This window comes from Sceloporus occidentalis, unplaced genomic scaffold, assembly GCF_023333645.1.
Source record: "Sceloporus occidentalis isolate IW3139 unplaced genomic scaffold, rSceOcc1.0.p SCAF_21, whole genome shotgun sequence".
Classification (NCBI taxonomy): Eukaryota; Metazoa; Chordata; class Lepidosauria; order Squamata; family Phrynosomatidae; genus Sceloporus; species Sceloporus occidentalis.
This window is the reverse complement of record NW_028317001.1, coordinates 13,711,665-13,726,606: the sequence shown is the minus strand read 5'-3', so window position 1 is coordinate 13,726,606 and position 14,942 is coordinate 13,711,665. Positions and strand designations below refer to the sequence as shown.

General features: G+C 43.5%; 1 protein-coding gene across 1 annotated transcript in view; it reads right to left on the bottom strand.

Annotated features, from left to right (window-relative positions):
* LOC149301640 (uncharacterized) overlaps window positions 1–14,942 on the bottom strand; it is a 146,579-nt gene that overhangs the window by 117,268 nt on the left and 14,369 nt on the right. The window contains exon 3 of the mRNA XM_089484129.1: window positions 10,880–11,443. Within this exon, the coding sequence (XP_089340255.1) occupies window positions 10,880–11,443 (564 nt within the window). The remainder of the gene's footprint in view (window positions 1–10,879; window positions 11,444–14,942) is intronic.

Below are 14,942 nucleotides of genomic sequence, written 5' to 3'. Positions count from 1 at the left end.
TGCCTTCCCTGAAGCTGAGAGAGTGTGACTTCTTGCCCAAGGGACCCAACTGGTTTCATGGAGGAGTGGGGCACTGGACCCAGGCCTCCAGAGTTGTAACCCAAAACTCAAACCACTGCACCACACTGCCTCCCATTCCCATGTGCAACCTGAGAAATAGCACATTTTTCTGCTCTTCATGTGTGTCTTCAAGTTGTTTCCAACTTATGGCAACCCTAAAGCAACCTTATCATGGTGTTTCTTTGGCAGGTTTCTTCAGAGAGGGGTTGCCATTGCCATCCTCTGAGGCTGAGAGAGTGTGACTTGCCAAGGGTCACCTAAGTCCAAAACACACTGCAGCAATAATCCAATCTGAGACCGCTTTAACTGCCCTGGCTCAGTGCTAGGGAATTCTGGGAAATGTAGTTTTGTGAGACATTGATCCTTCTCTGTCAGAGAGCTCTGATGCCACAATAAACTCCAGTTTCCAGGATTCCCTAGCACTGGGCCAGGGCAGTTATAAATAATCAAATATACCTGAAATATAAGTCACACAAGGTATTAAGAATCTTGCAGGTACAATATTTGTAAGTATATAATATTCAGTTCATACAAGCTATTAAAATAATAAATAGACCTAAGCGTCCAATTCTGAGACTAACTTCCAAGATCCGCTCTTTAACTCTCTCTCTCTCGATCTCCAACCGACACAATTCCCCCAACTGTCTCTTGGTCTCTCAGGCCTTATATCTCCTTCTCACGGAAGCTTCCAGAAGAACCTTTATCTTGCTCTCTGATTGGTCAAGAGAGCCTTCCGTAGCAGTGATGTCACTCTGCATTTGCATAAACCTCCCTTTTCTGCCCGAAGAAGACCTCCATTGACTGGAGCCCAGTCATTACACTTTCCCAAGGCAAGGCTTGCCCCTATTTCCAATGTTGTTTTTGGAGTCTGCCTTCCAGTTGTTTCCAGGTCTTATGGTGACCTTATGGGAGTCTCTGAAGGGGTTTTCTTGGCAAGTTCCTTCAGAGTGGGTTTCCCATGGCCATCCTCTGAGGCTGAGAGAGTGTGACTTGCCCAAGGCTTCAGTTCTTTTGGAAGCCTTTCTGCTTTTTCTTCTAGAAGGCAGCTGAAGTGTTGCTTCTTGCTCTGAAGAATGAGAGGAACCTTCTGGCATCTGAAAGGCTAACATTCTCTGGAGTTATGTCTGATAATATGAATATATAGGATTGCGTTACCTGTTCATTTATTAAAAGGTTTGATATCATAGAATCTCATAGCTATGCCCCTTAATAGCAGTTAACCAAATTAAAGAGTATATAAAACAAAAACATGAAACAGGCTAGACAAGGTAATTGTAAAATAGATTTCTAATTGGTTGACCGGCCGAACCAAAAGGTTGCTCAACAAAGGCTCCTTTTCATCCTGGAGAGAAGTGACCAGTGGGGTGTCCAGTGGGGTTCTCTCCTGGGCCCAGTGCTAGTCAACATCTTTACCAAGGACTTGGATAGTTATCCTATTAGAAGATGACACCAAATTAGGAGCAGTAGCTAATAACCCAGAGGACAGGATCAAAATTCAAAATGACCTGAATAGACTAGAAAGCTGGTCCAAAGCTAACAAAATCCATCTGGGAGAGGCGGGAAAATATAAATAAATTTTAATATTATTATTAAAATAATCTTCAACACGGAGAAATGTAAAGTACTGCACTTAGGGTGGTAAAATTAAATGCACAGATATAGGATTGGGGACAGCTGGCTGAATGAAACTACGCGTGAAAGGGATCTAGGATTCCAAGTAGACCACAAGTTGAACATGAGTCAACAGTACTTTTCGGCAACTAAAAAGGCCAATGTGATTTTAGGATGCATCAATAGAAGGATAGTGTCTAAAACAAGAGAACCACTCTATTCTGCTTTGTTCAGGCCCCACCTAGAATAATGTGTCCAGTTCTGGGCCCCACAATTCAAAAAGGATCAAACTAATCTAGTTGGGGACTAAAGTCTAATGAAGTTACCCCAATCAGTTGCATCTGATTAATGGCACTTTGTAGTTTAACTCTTACTTGGATAGGGGATATGATTGTGATTTTGAACTAATATGTCATCAATGTCGTGCTCTATTACATAATATGATAGAGTTGTTTGCGAGGTGATAGCAGCCTACTCATTGTTGTGTGTTTGCCTGATCGTGCAATCCTATCCTTGCTTTTTATCCTTACTTTTTATAGACTGTCATTTGTTTATATTCTCCAATCTGCCTATGAACCTATGTTGTGTTTTAAATTGGAATTTTGTAATTGTTCTGGCCAAATGGCCGTAATAAAGTTATTATTGTTATAAAAGGATGTGGAGAAACTGGAGCGTGTCCAAAGGAGGGCAACTAAAATGGTGAAGGGTCTGGAAACCATGCCCTATGAGGAATGACTTAGAGAGCTGGGAATGTTTAGCCTGGAGAAAAGAAGGTTAAGAGGTGATATGATAGCCCTGTTTAAATATTTGAAGGGATGTCATATTGGGGAGGGAGCAAGCTTGTTTTCTGCTTCTACAGAGACTAGGACCCAGAGCAATGGAAGTAAGCTATAGGAAAAGAGATTCCAGCTCAACATTAGGAGGAACTTCCTAACAGTAAAGTCTATTCTTTTTCCCCCCTTTTTTTAAAATAAGTTTTATTGATTTTAAAACCACAAACATTACACAAACAAATACACAATAAAACATATAACCACATATTTCAGAAGCATTACATACCAATGGATATACATGTAGCGTTAATAAAACATAAAAACTTCCTGCTATCACAGTCCAACCTGTTTACTATCTCATTCTTAGGAAATTGTTAAGTCCTCAAATGCATTTCCCCTGTTCTTAGTTTCAGTTCCTTATATCAAGATATCGTCAGTTTTTATTTAAATCTCATTTTGCTGAGCAGGGGGATCCACTTTTGCTTTTGAGTTTCGCCTAGCCACTGTAAGAGTCTTTAATATCTGAAAAGCAAAATAATAGGTTTACCAATGTAAAAATTAAATCATACTTCTCCTTCTTTGTCTGTACCGTTTATCTTGTTATCTTTACATCTATGACTTATCGAATCTTCTACCATACAACTATTCGTTTCTTTCATTTTTATTTCTTTACCAGTCTTTTAATATGCTAGTTGCCTGCTTTCCCAAATTGTTTTCTATATATTCAAATATCTGTTTCCACTTATCCAAAAAATTAGCCATTTTTTCATTTCTCAATTTTCTTGACAGTTTATCTAACTCTATTATTTCCTGCATTTTCAATATCCATTCTTCCACTTTTGGAACAATTTTACTTTTCCAAGCTTTTGCATATATCATTCTTGCAACACATAGTATCATATAGAATAACACACAACCATATTTCTTTTCCAATTCATCATTAAGCATATTTAACAAATAAATTTCAGGTTTATTCTCTAAGTTTATATTTAATATTTTGTTAATTGTTTTACGAATGGTTCTCCAGACTCTTTTTGCTTTTTGACACCCCCACCAAATGTGAAATAGTGTCCCTCTCTTTTCCCCACACTTCTAGCATTTGCTATCATGTTTTCCATAAATTTTACACAATTTCACAGGTGCGAGGGACCATCTATAATACAATTCATAACAATTTTCTCTTATATCTTGGCACAGGGTATATTTCATTCTTTTAGTCCAAGATCTTTCCCATTGCTCCAGGTTCAATGGTCTCCCAATATCTTGTGCCCATGCAATCATATCTGTTTTCACTAATTCGCTTTCAGTATAGTATTTCAAAAGGCACCTATATAATGCTAATATTGTTGCCCCTTTTTTTGCCTAGATCATTTCCTCCAAATCTGATTTTTTATTTGTTACCCCTTGTTTTTAAGGTCTTTTTAAAAAAACTGTTCATTTAGTTGAAAATACATAAACCAGTTGTTTATCTTCCCCTCTTTCATTAGTTCCTCTAGCGATTTCATTTCCCATGTTGCTTGCTTTAGAGGTTTCAACAGATCTGTATATTTCAGCCAGTTTTCATTTCTTAATGGATCTGTTTTTAAGAGTGCCTCATGGGGAGAACACCATATTGCAATTTTATTACAAATCAGCTTCTTGTATTTCATCCAGATTCTATAAATGGCTTTTCTAATAAGATGGTTTCTAAAATCCTTATTTGCCTTAACTTTATCGTAACACAAGAAAGCATGCCACCCAAATCTTAAGTTTGAACCTTCCAGTTTTAACAAGGGGTTGTTTTTCAACTCTAGCCAATCTTTTAGCCAGATCATTCCACTGGCCTCATAGTACAGATTTAGATTTGGAAGTGCAAAACCTCCTCTGTCTACCGAGTCCTGCATATATTTTAATCTTATGCGTGGTTTCTTCCCTTCCCACACAAAAGAATTTATATCTTTCTGCCATTTAGAGAAAATCGAATTGTTTTGGAAAATTGAGATACACTGGAAAAGAAATAATAATTTAGGGAGGATTATCATTTTAACTGCCGCTATCCTTCCCAATAGCGATAGTTTGATGTTCGTCCAACTTTTCATTTCCTTTTTAATATTTGTCCAAGTTTTGTTATAATTAAATTTGAATAAATCTGTATTCTTTTTTTTTTTTTGACAGTTCTATACCCAAATATTTCACCTTTTTATTTATTTGGAGACCAAAAATCTTTTTCAATTCCATTTCTTCTCCCTCTTTCATGTTTTTTTTTTTTGTGTTACAATTACTGTTTTTCCTTATTCATTTTTAGACCTGATGTCTGTAGTTCCTTTTGTAGAACTGATATATCTTCTAATGGGTTGCTCAATGATACTAATAGGTCATCTGCAAACGCATGCAGTTTAAATTCGCTACCTTTTACTTTAACTCCTCTTATATTAACCTCCTTTCTTATATTATGCAATAACAATTCGAAAACCATAATAAACAAGAGGGGGGAAAGGGGGCAACCTTGTCTAGTTCCCTTTTGTATCTCAATGGGGTCTGTTCTTTCACTATTTACAATAATTTTTGCATGTTGTTTACAATATATCGCCATAGTCCATTCCAAAAATTTCCAGCTTTTCCAATGTCTATTTTATCAATGGCCACTGAACATTATCGAAAGCCTTCTCTATGTCCAAGAAAACTAGAGCAAGTTTTTTCTCATTGTGGACTTCATAATGTTCTAAGATGTTTACCACATATCTAATATCTTTTAACTGCCCTTTGGTCCTCGTGTATCCATTCATGCAGACACTTCCTTAGCCGCTTGGCTAATATAGAGGCAAAGATCTTATAGTCCACGTTTAGAAGAGAGATTGGTCTAAAGTTGGCTGGAGTTGTGTGGTCTCCTCCCTCTTTTGGAATCAGAGTGATGGTCGCTTCATCCCAAGTGTGGGGTAGTTCTCCAGTCTTGATCTTACTCATTATTCGTTGCAGAGGTTCAGCTAAGATGTCTGCAAATTCTTTGTAATATTGGGCAGAGAACCCATCCGGTGCTTTCCTCGATTTTAATGATTTTGTGGCTTCTTTGGTTTCTTGAAATGTAATAGGTTGATCCAACAATTCTCTCTACTGGGGTGTAAAAGGTGCAATAGTGGTGTTGTCTAAATATTCTTTTATATCTTTTACATTGTTATTTTTACTCCTATATAGGTCTCCCTAATATTCCATGATCGTTTTTTTAATCTCTTTTTGGTCTGTGATGTAGTCTTTACCCTTTTTTAGTTTATTTATCACCAACATTTCTTTCTTCTTCTTCAGTTTGAAGGCCAACCATTTTCCAGCTTCATTTGCATGTTGGAAGGTTTAAATAACTTTTGCAGTTTTCATTTTTTGTTCTAGCGCTTTAATCCTCTTTTGCCGGATTTGCTGTTTGAGGCTTTTTATTTCTAATTGCAGCTTTTTATCCATTTGTCTTGTTTGCAATTCCAGTTCTTTTTTCTTAATTTCTTGAGTTATTTCTTGGGTTTTCTTCTCGTTTTGTCTTTTTATTTCTGCTTTTTTTGTATAAAGAAACCTCTCATTACTGCTTTTGAGGCTGCCCACATCATGGTTTCTTTTGTCTCTATATTATCATTTTCTTTGAAATAATACTTAAGGGTCTTTCGCGCTTCTTCTACAATTAAGTTGTTCTGTAACAGATAATCTTGGAGCCTCCAAATAAATTCACTTTTAGAACCCTTCATATTTATCACCAACGGATTCTGGTCTGATATTAATTTAGGGTGGATTTTTGCTTTGTGCACCATTTTACATAGCTTTTTTGTCATGAAACACATATCAGTTCTTGAATATGAGTTATGACGATTTGAGAAAAAGTTAAAGTCCTTTTCATTTGGCTTTTAAGTCTCCATATATCTTGTAGATCCAGTTCTTCTATTAATAAGAAGAAGGTTTTAGGAAGTTTACCTTGAAGGTCTAAAGTTTGCTTTATATTGCTTTTGTCTATTCTGGGGTCTATTACCCCATTAAAGTCTCCAAGCATAATAATGTTTTCATATGCTGCTTCTTGGATTTCTTCTAGAAGCTGTCTGAAGGATTTGCTTTTGTTATTTTGGGATGCATATACTCCCACTATTAAATTTTTTCCCTCCTGGTTTATTACTTCAACAGCCACATAGTGACCATCTGAGTCACTAAAAATCTTCCTGCTTTTGATTCTCTGATTAACATATATGACTACTCCTCTTTTTGCTTTTGTTGTTGCAGATAAATATTCATTTCCTAATTTATTATTTTTAAGATATTTAACATCTTTAAGTTTAATATGCGTCTCTTGCAGACATACAAGATTTGCTTTTGTTTTACTCAAGTAGTGAAAAATCATCTTTCTTTTCGTTGGACTATTCATTCCATTTACATTCCAAGAAACAATATTTATATTTTTGAGACATTTTCTCCCATATTTAAAGTTTATAAACTATAAATTGAGATATGAAAAGAGGAGGGGGAGAGGGGGGAAGTCTTATTAGTTACCTTACTGTTCGGTGTTTTCTTCTTCCCCGTCTTCTATTTCCTCCCGTCTCTCTTCACCCACCTCCTCCTTTCCTTCTTCAGATATGTCTTGTTTAGGGGTTGTTTCTTCACTAGTTTCGCCAACTAAATCTCCTTTACTGCTTTGGCTCTCCTCCTGAATTTCACCTTGTTCTTCACTCCTCGACTCATTCTCTCTTCTCAGAGTTTCTTCCTTCCTTTTCTGACTTCTAGTTTGAATTATACTTTGAATATCTTCCCTTTGTTGATTTGTTTGATTACGTCTTACAAATGTATTTTGAATTTCTTGACCAATTTTTTCCCCAGAACTCTTTTGCTTTCTGTATTGTTTTGAGTGTATACCATTTCTGTTTGTAGTTAACTGAAATGCCCTCTAGTTTTTCCCATTTGTAATTTTTTTTTCCTTACTTAGTTGTACAGTCAAATATTTGTAGTCTTCCCGTTTCCGTAAGATTTGCTTGGGTATGTCTTTGTAAATTTTTATTTGATTTCCTTCAATGTTCCATTCTTTATGGTAGCTTTGGAAAAGCACATCATCTCTAGCTTTTTTCCTCACTAAGGCCTGTTACATTCTGCCAAAATAAAGCTGCTTCGGGTCTCTTTGGAGGTATGCTATTTAAATGATGCATGGGTCCTAAGAGTCTGGAGGTTGTGCCAAAGCCACACTCCATTCCTAAGCACTGGAGGGTGGCTTTGGTGCAGCTTCCAGATTCTTAGGATGCATGCATCATTTAAACAGCATACCTCCAAAGCAGCTTGATTTTGGCAGTCTGTAGCAGGCCTATGTAAGTCACCGCGTCTCTTGCAGTGTTTTTCTCTGTTGCCATAGCAGAATTCACTCTGAATGCCTTGTTAATTTCCCATGACTATTCCAATTTTGGTATTTCCGTATATTCTGCTAGCACTGTGACCACATAATCATGTAGATTTTCATTTTTCAACTCCTTTAGCCCGCGAACCTTCAGACAATTTTCTCTTATTTTTAAATCCTCTAAAGCCTTTTTGGTCCAATTCCCTCTCGTGTTGCATTGTCATTTTCTCCGTTGTTTCTTCTATCTCTTTAGTTTTCTCTTCCGAATTTTTAATTTTTGATTTAGCTTGATTTACATCTTTCATCATATCATCAACTGATTGAGAAAAATTTTTAATTTGCATTTTAAAGTCTTGTTTCAAATCCACCCTTAAACTCTTAATCTCTTGCTGGAGATTAGCTTGCATATTTTCCATTTTATCATCTATTTTCCTTATTTCCTCCAAAAGTGGATTGAGTTCAGCTGATCCTCTTCTTTGTTGCTGCTGAATCTGTGCTGCTGCAGCAGCTGCAGCTTTTTTCACAGCTGAAGCCATTATTATTTATAATTGATTTGTAATTACTCTTACAGTTTGTAGTTCCACTTATCTCCCTCTTCTTCACACTTCCTCTCAAGTCCAATACAAATGAAATAACAACAAAAATATTATGAAGCAGTTCAGGGAGAGAAAAAATAAAAAAGAAATAGAGTAGGCAAAAAGCAGCTTCACAAGCAGCTTGAGTAGCTTAAAGTAGCTTAAAGGCTATGTTTCTGTCCCAATTCTCTTACAGTCTCCAATGGCTTCTAAAGTAGCTTTACAAAGTTACCTTTAATTGCCTCTCACTTGCAGTCCTTAGCAGCAACAAAAGGATATACTGATAGCACCCCGCTCCACGCCTCTGGATGAACTCCCTTGGCGGTTTCATGTGGATGTTGAATAGCATTGGGGATAGGATGGCGCCCTGAGGAACGCTGGATTTAAGCTCCCTTTTAGATAGCAACTGCTTGAGAGATAGGACTAGAACCATTGCAATGCATTGCCCCCGATCCCCAATTCCCTCAGGCGTTCCAGAAGGATGCCATGGTCAATAGGATCAAAAGACACTGGGAGGTCCAAAACCATCAACAGGGTCGCACTTCCTCTATCAATACTCAAGTGGAGTTGATCTAAGGTGAGCATAGCAATCTTGACTCCGTATCCCATCCTGAAGCCAGTTTGAAATGGGTCTAGATAATCTGATTCTTCCAAGACTGCTTGGAGTTGAAGAGCAACTGTCCTCTTAATCACCTTGTTTACAAATGGAAGATGGGAGACTGGTCTGTAATTGCTAATGTCCAAGTGATCTAGGCAGGGGCTTTTCAGAAGCGGCCATGCCACCGCTTCTTTTAAGCAAGATAGAAAATAGCCTTCCTTAAGAGATACATTTAAGATATATCTCAGGTGAGTCCTAAGTGCATCTCCTCCTTGGATGGCCAGCCATGAAGGGCAAGGCTTGAGAGGGCAAGTTGTCTTCCTCACACTTGCAAGGAGCTTGTCCACATCCTCGGTACTCACAGATTCAAAATGATCCAGTATGATCTTATTCACAGAGTCACTGGACACTTCACCTATAGCCTCTGCAATTTGAATCAAATTTTTTCCTGTTTTCCTGTTTTTATACTATCATTTTTTAATCCAGTTTTAGTATTGGGATCGGGGCATAGGGATTGATTTCTCTTGGATTTTATTGTAACCTCAATGTATTTTATTGTTGTAATCTACCCATATGGCAGGCTCCAAAAATGTGTTCTGGGAAGTGGATTTCTGGATCAGGTCCCAGATGCTCCCTTCCCCACTTCAGCAGTCCCTTTATGCTTCTCTTACCTTGCTACTTTCCCTCCCTCCCTCCTTGCTTCCTTACTTCTCATCCTTTAGCCTACATCCCTTCAAGGGGGTCCAAGGCCTTTTCAGCATTTTCCCAGAACCGGGATGGGGTTAATCTTTCTGGGGCTGAGGGTTTTTCTGCTGGTCCTCCTTCACAGAGTTGTTGTCAAGGAAAATCCAGATCTTGTGGGCCTCTACGCCTAGTTTCCAGGTTGCCAGGGGGAAGGGAAGGAGTGCATCAGGGGTTCAGTAGCCTCCCCTTCCTTCCTTCCTTCCTTCCTTCCTTCTTTTGAGGAGATTTTGAAGAGGGTCCAGGAAAGGAAGGCTCTGCTTTGGAAATAGTCTCTCTGTGTATACTGTATATACACACATAGATAGATAGACAGACACACAGACAGACAGATAGATAGATAGAGATAGATGTATGTGCGTTTGCCTCTGCTGTTCTTACGGCTGGAAATGTAGCTGAGGACTGAGGAGAGATGAAAGGGTCAGTTTTGTGCAAATTCACAACTTTTGTGTATTAAAGAGTCCAGTGTGTTGAAATAGCAAAGAACTTTATTGAAAACACATAGTCAGGAATTCAGTGTTTAAGCCAGAACTGCCCGCTCCAAACCAAAGAATATATTGAAACCCTAAAACCTAAAACTCCACCTTCTACCAAACCTGGCCCCCACCTACAATTCCCACCATCTATCCCCCACTATTAACCAGCCCCTCTTTGCCATCCTTCTCACACACACAATCTCTCCCTGTCCCAGACATCCAAAGAAGCTTGCTCCCTTTCTATTACTACTGGTCCCCAACTTTCTTCAGCCAACATCCCACAGATTGTGAATGCTATCATTGCTATTCTAGATAGCTGCAACAAATCCCAGCCCCCCTCCATCTAGCTAACCTATAACATGATCCATAATCCCCAGCCAAATTTATAACCCAAAGCATTTATCTATACTAGTAGCAATGAAAACCTAAACTTATGAAAATATAACATGAGCAGACATATGGACATAAAAACCGTACAAATAAAATCATGAGGGCCTTTTCGTTGGACAGTTAGATATATTTGTATTCCTTCTTTACAATAATAATGTTTGTTCACTGCTTGGATTTGTGTGGCTTCTCTCCTATGTAGCCTCTCTGGTGATTGAACAGGCCTGACCTCCAAGAAAAGCATTATCCACACTGCTGGCATTTGTATGGCTTCTCTCCTGTGTGGATTCTTTGGTGTTTCATTAGGGTTGACTGCTGAGAAAAACATTTCCCACAGTGCTGGCATTTGTATGGCTTCTCTCCTGTGTGGATTCTTTGGTGTTTCATTAGGGTTGACTGCTGAGAAAAACAGTTCCCACAATGCTGGCATTTGTATGGCTTCTCTCCTGAGTGGATTCTCTGGTGTTTCAGTAGGGTTGACTGCTGAGAAAAACAGTTCCCACAACGCTGGCATTTGTATGGCTTCTCTCCTGAGTGGATTCTCTGGTGTGTCAGTAGGGCTGACTGCTGAGAAAAACAGTTCCCACAACGCTGGCATTTGTATGGCTTCTCTCCTGAGTGGATTCTCTGGTGTGTCAGTAGGGTTGACTGGTGAGAAAAACAGTTCCCACAACGCTGGCATTTGTATGGCTTCTCTCCTAAGTGGATTCTCTGGTGTGTCAGTAGGTGGGACTGCTGAGAAAAACAGTTCCCACAACGCTGACATTTGTAAGGCTTCTCTCCTGTGTGGACTCTGAGATGCTTGACAAGGACTGACTTGTAAGCAAAATGTTTCCCACAGTGCTGGCATTTCTGTGACTTCTTTCTGGTGTGGACTCTCTCATGACTGACAAGTTCTTCTGTAAAAAAGGACAATGAGAGACAAGACTGAATCTCAGCATTAAGAGAGGAAGGCTTTACCCCAAGATTTAGCCCCACATTCACCCCTCCCTATGTGAGATTAAATTAATTTGGGCGCGTTACACACGCACCAATAGTACGTGCTCGGCGCGTACTAGGGTTAGAAAGGGGCATCTATTGGGCGGCGGCAGCGTTCTTGCGGCGGCGGCGGCGGCGCGAGGGAGGAGGAGGAGCCAGGAACACCTGGGGCATAAAGCCCCCAGCGCTCCCCAACCCAAGCGGCGGCGGCAGCGTTCTTGCGGCGGCGGCGCCGGCGCAAGGGAGGAGGAGGAGCCAGGAACACCTGGGGCATAAAGCCCCCAGCGCTCCCCAACCCAAGCGGCGGCGGCAGCGTTCTTGCGGCGGCGGCGGCGGCGCGAGGGAGGAGGAGGAGCCAGGAACACCAGGGGCATAAAGCCCCCAGCGCTCCCCAACCCAAGCGGCGGCGGCAGCGTTCTTGTGGCGGCGGCGGCGGCGCGAGGGAGGAGGAGGAGCCAGGAACACCTGGGGCATAAAGCCCCCAGCGCTCCCCAACCCAAGCGGCGGCGGCAGCGTTCTTGTGGCGGCGGCGGCGGCGCGAGGGAGGAGGAGGAGCCAGGAACACCTGGGGCATAAAGCCCCCAGCGCTCCTCAACCCAAGCGGCGGCGGCAGCGTTCTTGCGGCGGCGGCGGCGGCGCGAGGGAGGAGGAGGAGCCAGGAACACCTGGGGCATAAAGCCCCCAGCGCTCCCCAACCCAAGCGGCGGCGGCAGCGTTCTTGCGGCGGCGGCGGCGGCGCGAGGGAGGAGGAGGAGCCAGGAACACCTGGGGCATAAAGCCCCCAGCGCTCCCCAACCCAAGCGGCGGCGGCAGCGTTCTTGCGGCGGCGGCGGCGGCGCGAGGGAGGAGGAGGAGCCAGGAACACCTGGGGCATAAAGCCCCCAGCGCTCCCCAACCCAAGCGGCGGCGGCAGCGTTCTTGCGGCGGCGGCGGCGGCGCGAGGGAGGAGGAGGAGCCAGGAACACCTGGGGCATAAAGCCCCCAGCACTCCCCAACCCAAGCGGCGGCGGCAGCGTTCTTGCGGCGGTGGCGGCGGCGCGAGGGAGGAGGAGGAGCCAGGAACACCAGGGGCATAAAGCCCCCAGCGCTCCCCAACCCAAGCGGCGGCGGCAGCGTTCTTGTGGCGGCGGCGGCGGCGCGAGGGAGGAGGAGGAGCCAGGAACACCTGGGGCATAAAGCCCCCAGCGCTCCCCAACCCAAGCGGCGGCGGCAGCGTTCTTGCGGCGGCGGCGGCGGCGCGAGGGAGGAGGAGGAGCCAGGAACACCTGGGGCATAAAGCCCCCAGCGCTCCCCAACCCAAGCGGCGGCGGCAGCGTTCTTGCGGCGGCGGCGGCGGCGCGAGGGAGGAGGAGGAGCCAGGAACACCTGGGGCATAAAGCCCCCAGCGCTCCCCAACCCAAGCGGCGGCGGCGCGAGGGAGGAGGAGGAGCCAGGAACACCTGGGGCATAAAGCCCCCAGCGCTCCCCAACCCAAGCGGCGGCGGCAGCGTTCTTGCGGCGGCGGCGGCGGCGCGAGGGAGGAGGAGGAGCCAGGAACACCTGGGGCATAAAGCCCCCAGCGCTCCCCAACCCAAGCGGCGGCGGCAGCGTTCTTGCGGCGGCGGCGGCGGCGCGAGGGAGGAGGAGGAGCCAGGAACACCTGGGGCATAAAGCCCCCAGCGCTCCCCAACCCAAGCGGCGGCGGCAGCGTTCTTGCGGCGGCGGCGGCGCGAGGGAGGAGGAGGAGCCAGGAACACCTGGGGCATAAAGCCCCCAGCGCTCCCCAACCCAAGCGGCGGCGGCAGCGTTCTTGCGGCGGCGGCGGCGGCGCGAGGGAGGAGGAGGAGCCAGGAACACCTGGGGCATAAAGCCCCCAGTGCTCCCCAACCCAAGCGGCGGCGGCAGCGTTCTTGCGGCGGCGGCGGCGGCGCGAGGGAGGAGGAGGAGCCAGGAACACCTGGGGCATAAAGCCCCCAGCGCTCCCCAACCCAAGCGGCGGCGGCAGCGTTCTTGCGGCGGCGGCGGCGGCGCGAGGGAGGAGGAGGAGCCAGGAACACCTGGGGCATAAAGCCCCCAGCGCTCCCCAACCCAAGCGGCGGCGGCAGCGTTCTTGCGGCGGCGGCGGCGGCGCGAGGGAGGAGGAGGAGCCAGGAACACCTGGGGCATAAAGCCCCCAGCGCTCCCCAACCCAAGCACTCCCCTGGACCCCCTTTTTTTTTTTTTTTTTTTTTTTTTTTTTTTTTTTTTTTTTTTTTGAGGAATAAAAAAAGAGAAGTAGAGCTGAGCTTCAAGGAAAGAAGGGCTCCAAGGTATAAGAAAATAAGTGAAGTGAGTAGAGGTAATGGAGAAAAAGGAGAAGAAGAAATAGAAGTAATAATATTGGAGGTGAAGAAAGGGGGGAAGATAATGAAAAAATAGAAAATTGAGAAGAAAGGAGTAGGAGAGAATAGAGTAAAAGGGGAGAGGGCAGTTTAAATCCCTGTACCGCCGCATACAGGAATAGGAAGAGGAAAGCCGCTATAGATTTAAGGAAGAGGAAGGGAAAGAGGAGTAGGTAACCCATGTAAATATAGGATAAACAAAGGGGAAGAAACAAGAAAAGATAGTTGCTGGGTCCGCAATACAGCCAGGAGAAGGTATAAACCTAACTGGCTGTAGACCAATAAAGGGAGGGCTGGCTGGGTAGAATAAGATCTAAACAGCCGGACAGAGACCTCTCCAAGGAAGGGGAGAGGTAAAGAAGGTACTCACAAAGGTCCTCAGAGGAAAGAATAAAGGTAGATAAGAGGGAGAGTGGGGGAAGAAGACACAGAAGAAAGAAGAGACCAGGAGTTTGCGGCCCTTTATTTGGTAAATTATAACAGAACGGAGATTCTGTTAAAAGGTGCGGAGATAGCAAGAAGGAAATATAGAGAACGGTTCCCCAAGGAAATATAGAGAGAGCAGAAAGTAGAATGAGTAATAGACCAGCTACTAGGCAGTTCAAGCAGTCAAAAACAATGTCTCAAACACAGGAAAGATCACCCTCAGTCTCACCAGAAAGACAACTAGATGTAGCAATGCAAATAGCCAATCTGCTGGAAGAATTTAAGACGTTTAAACAAGATATGAAGAAGGAGATGAAGGAAAATAGAGAGGAAATTAAGGAAGAAGTGAGAAAAGAAGTAGATAAGATAGGTAGAAAAATAGAAAAGATATCAGAGGAGGTGGGACAAGTTAAGAAAGATATAAAAGAGATTAAAATGAGGACACATGACTTAGAGAAAGTAACGAAACAAGTTAAAGAGAGATTACAACAGGAGGAGGGGAAAATGACGCAATTAGAGGTTAAACAAAGGGAGAAATGTATTAAACTGAGAGGTTTACCAGAAGACCCCAATGAGGATTTAGGGAAGAGGATAATCCCAGACCTGGGGAAATTTTTGGAAATAGAAGAGGAGA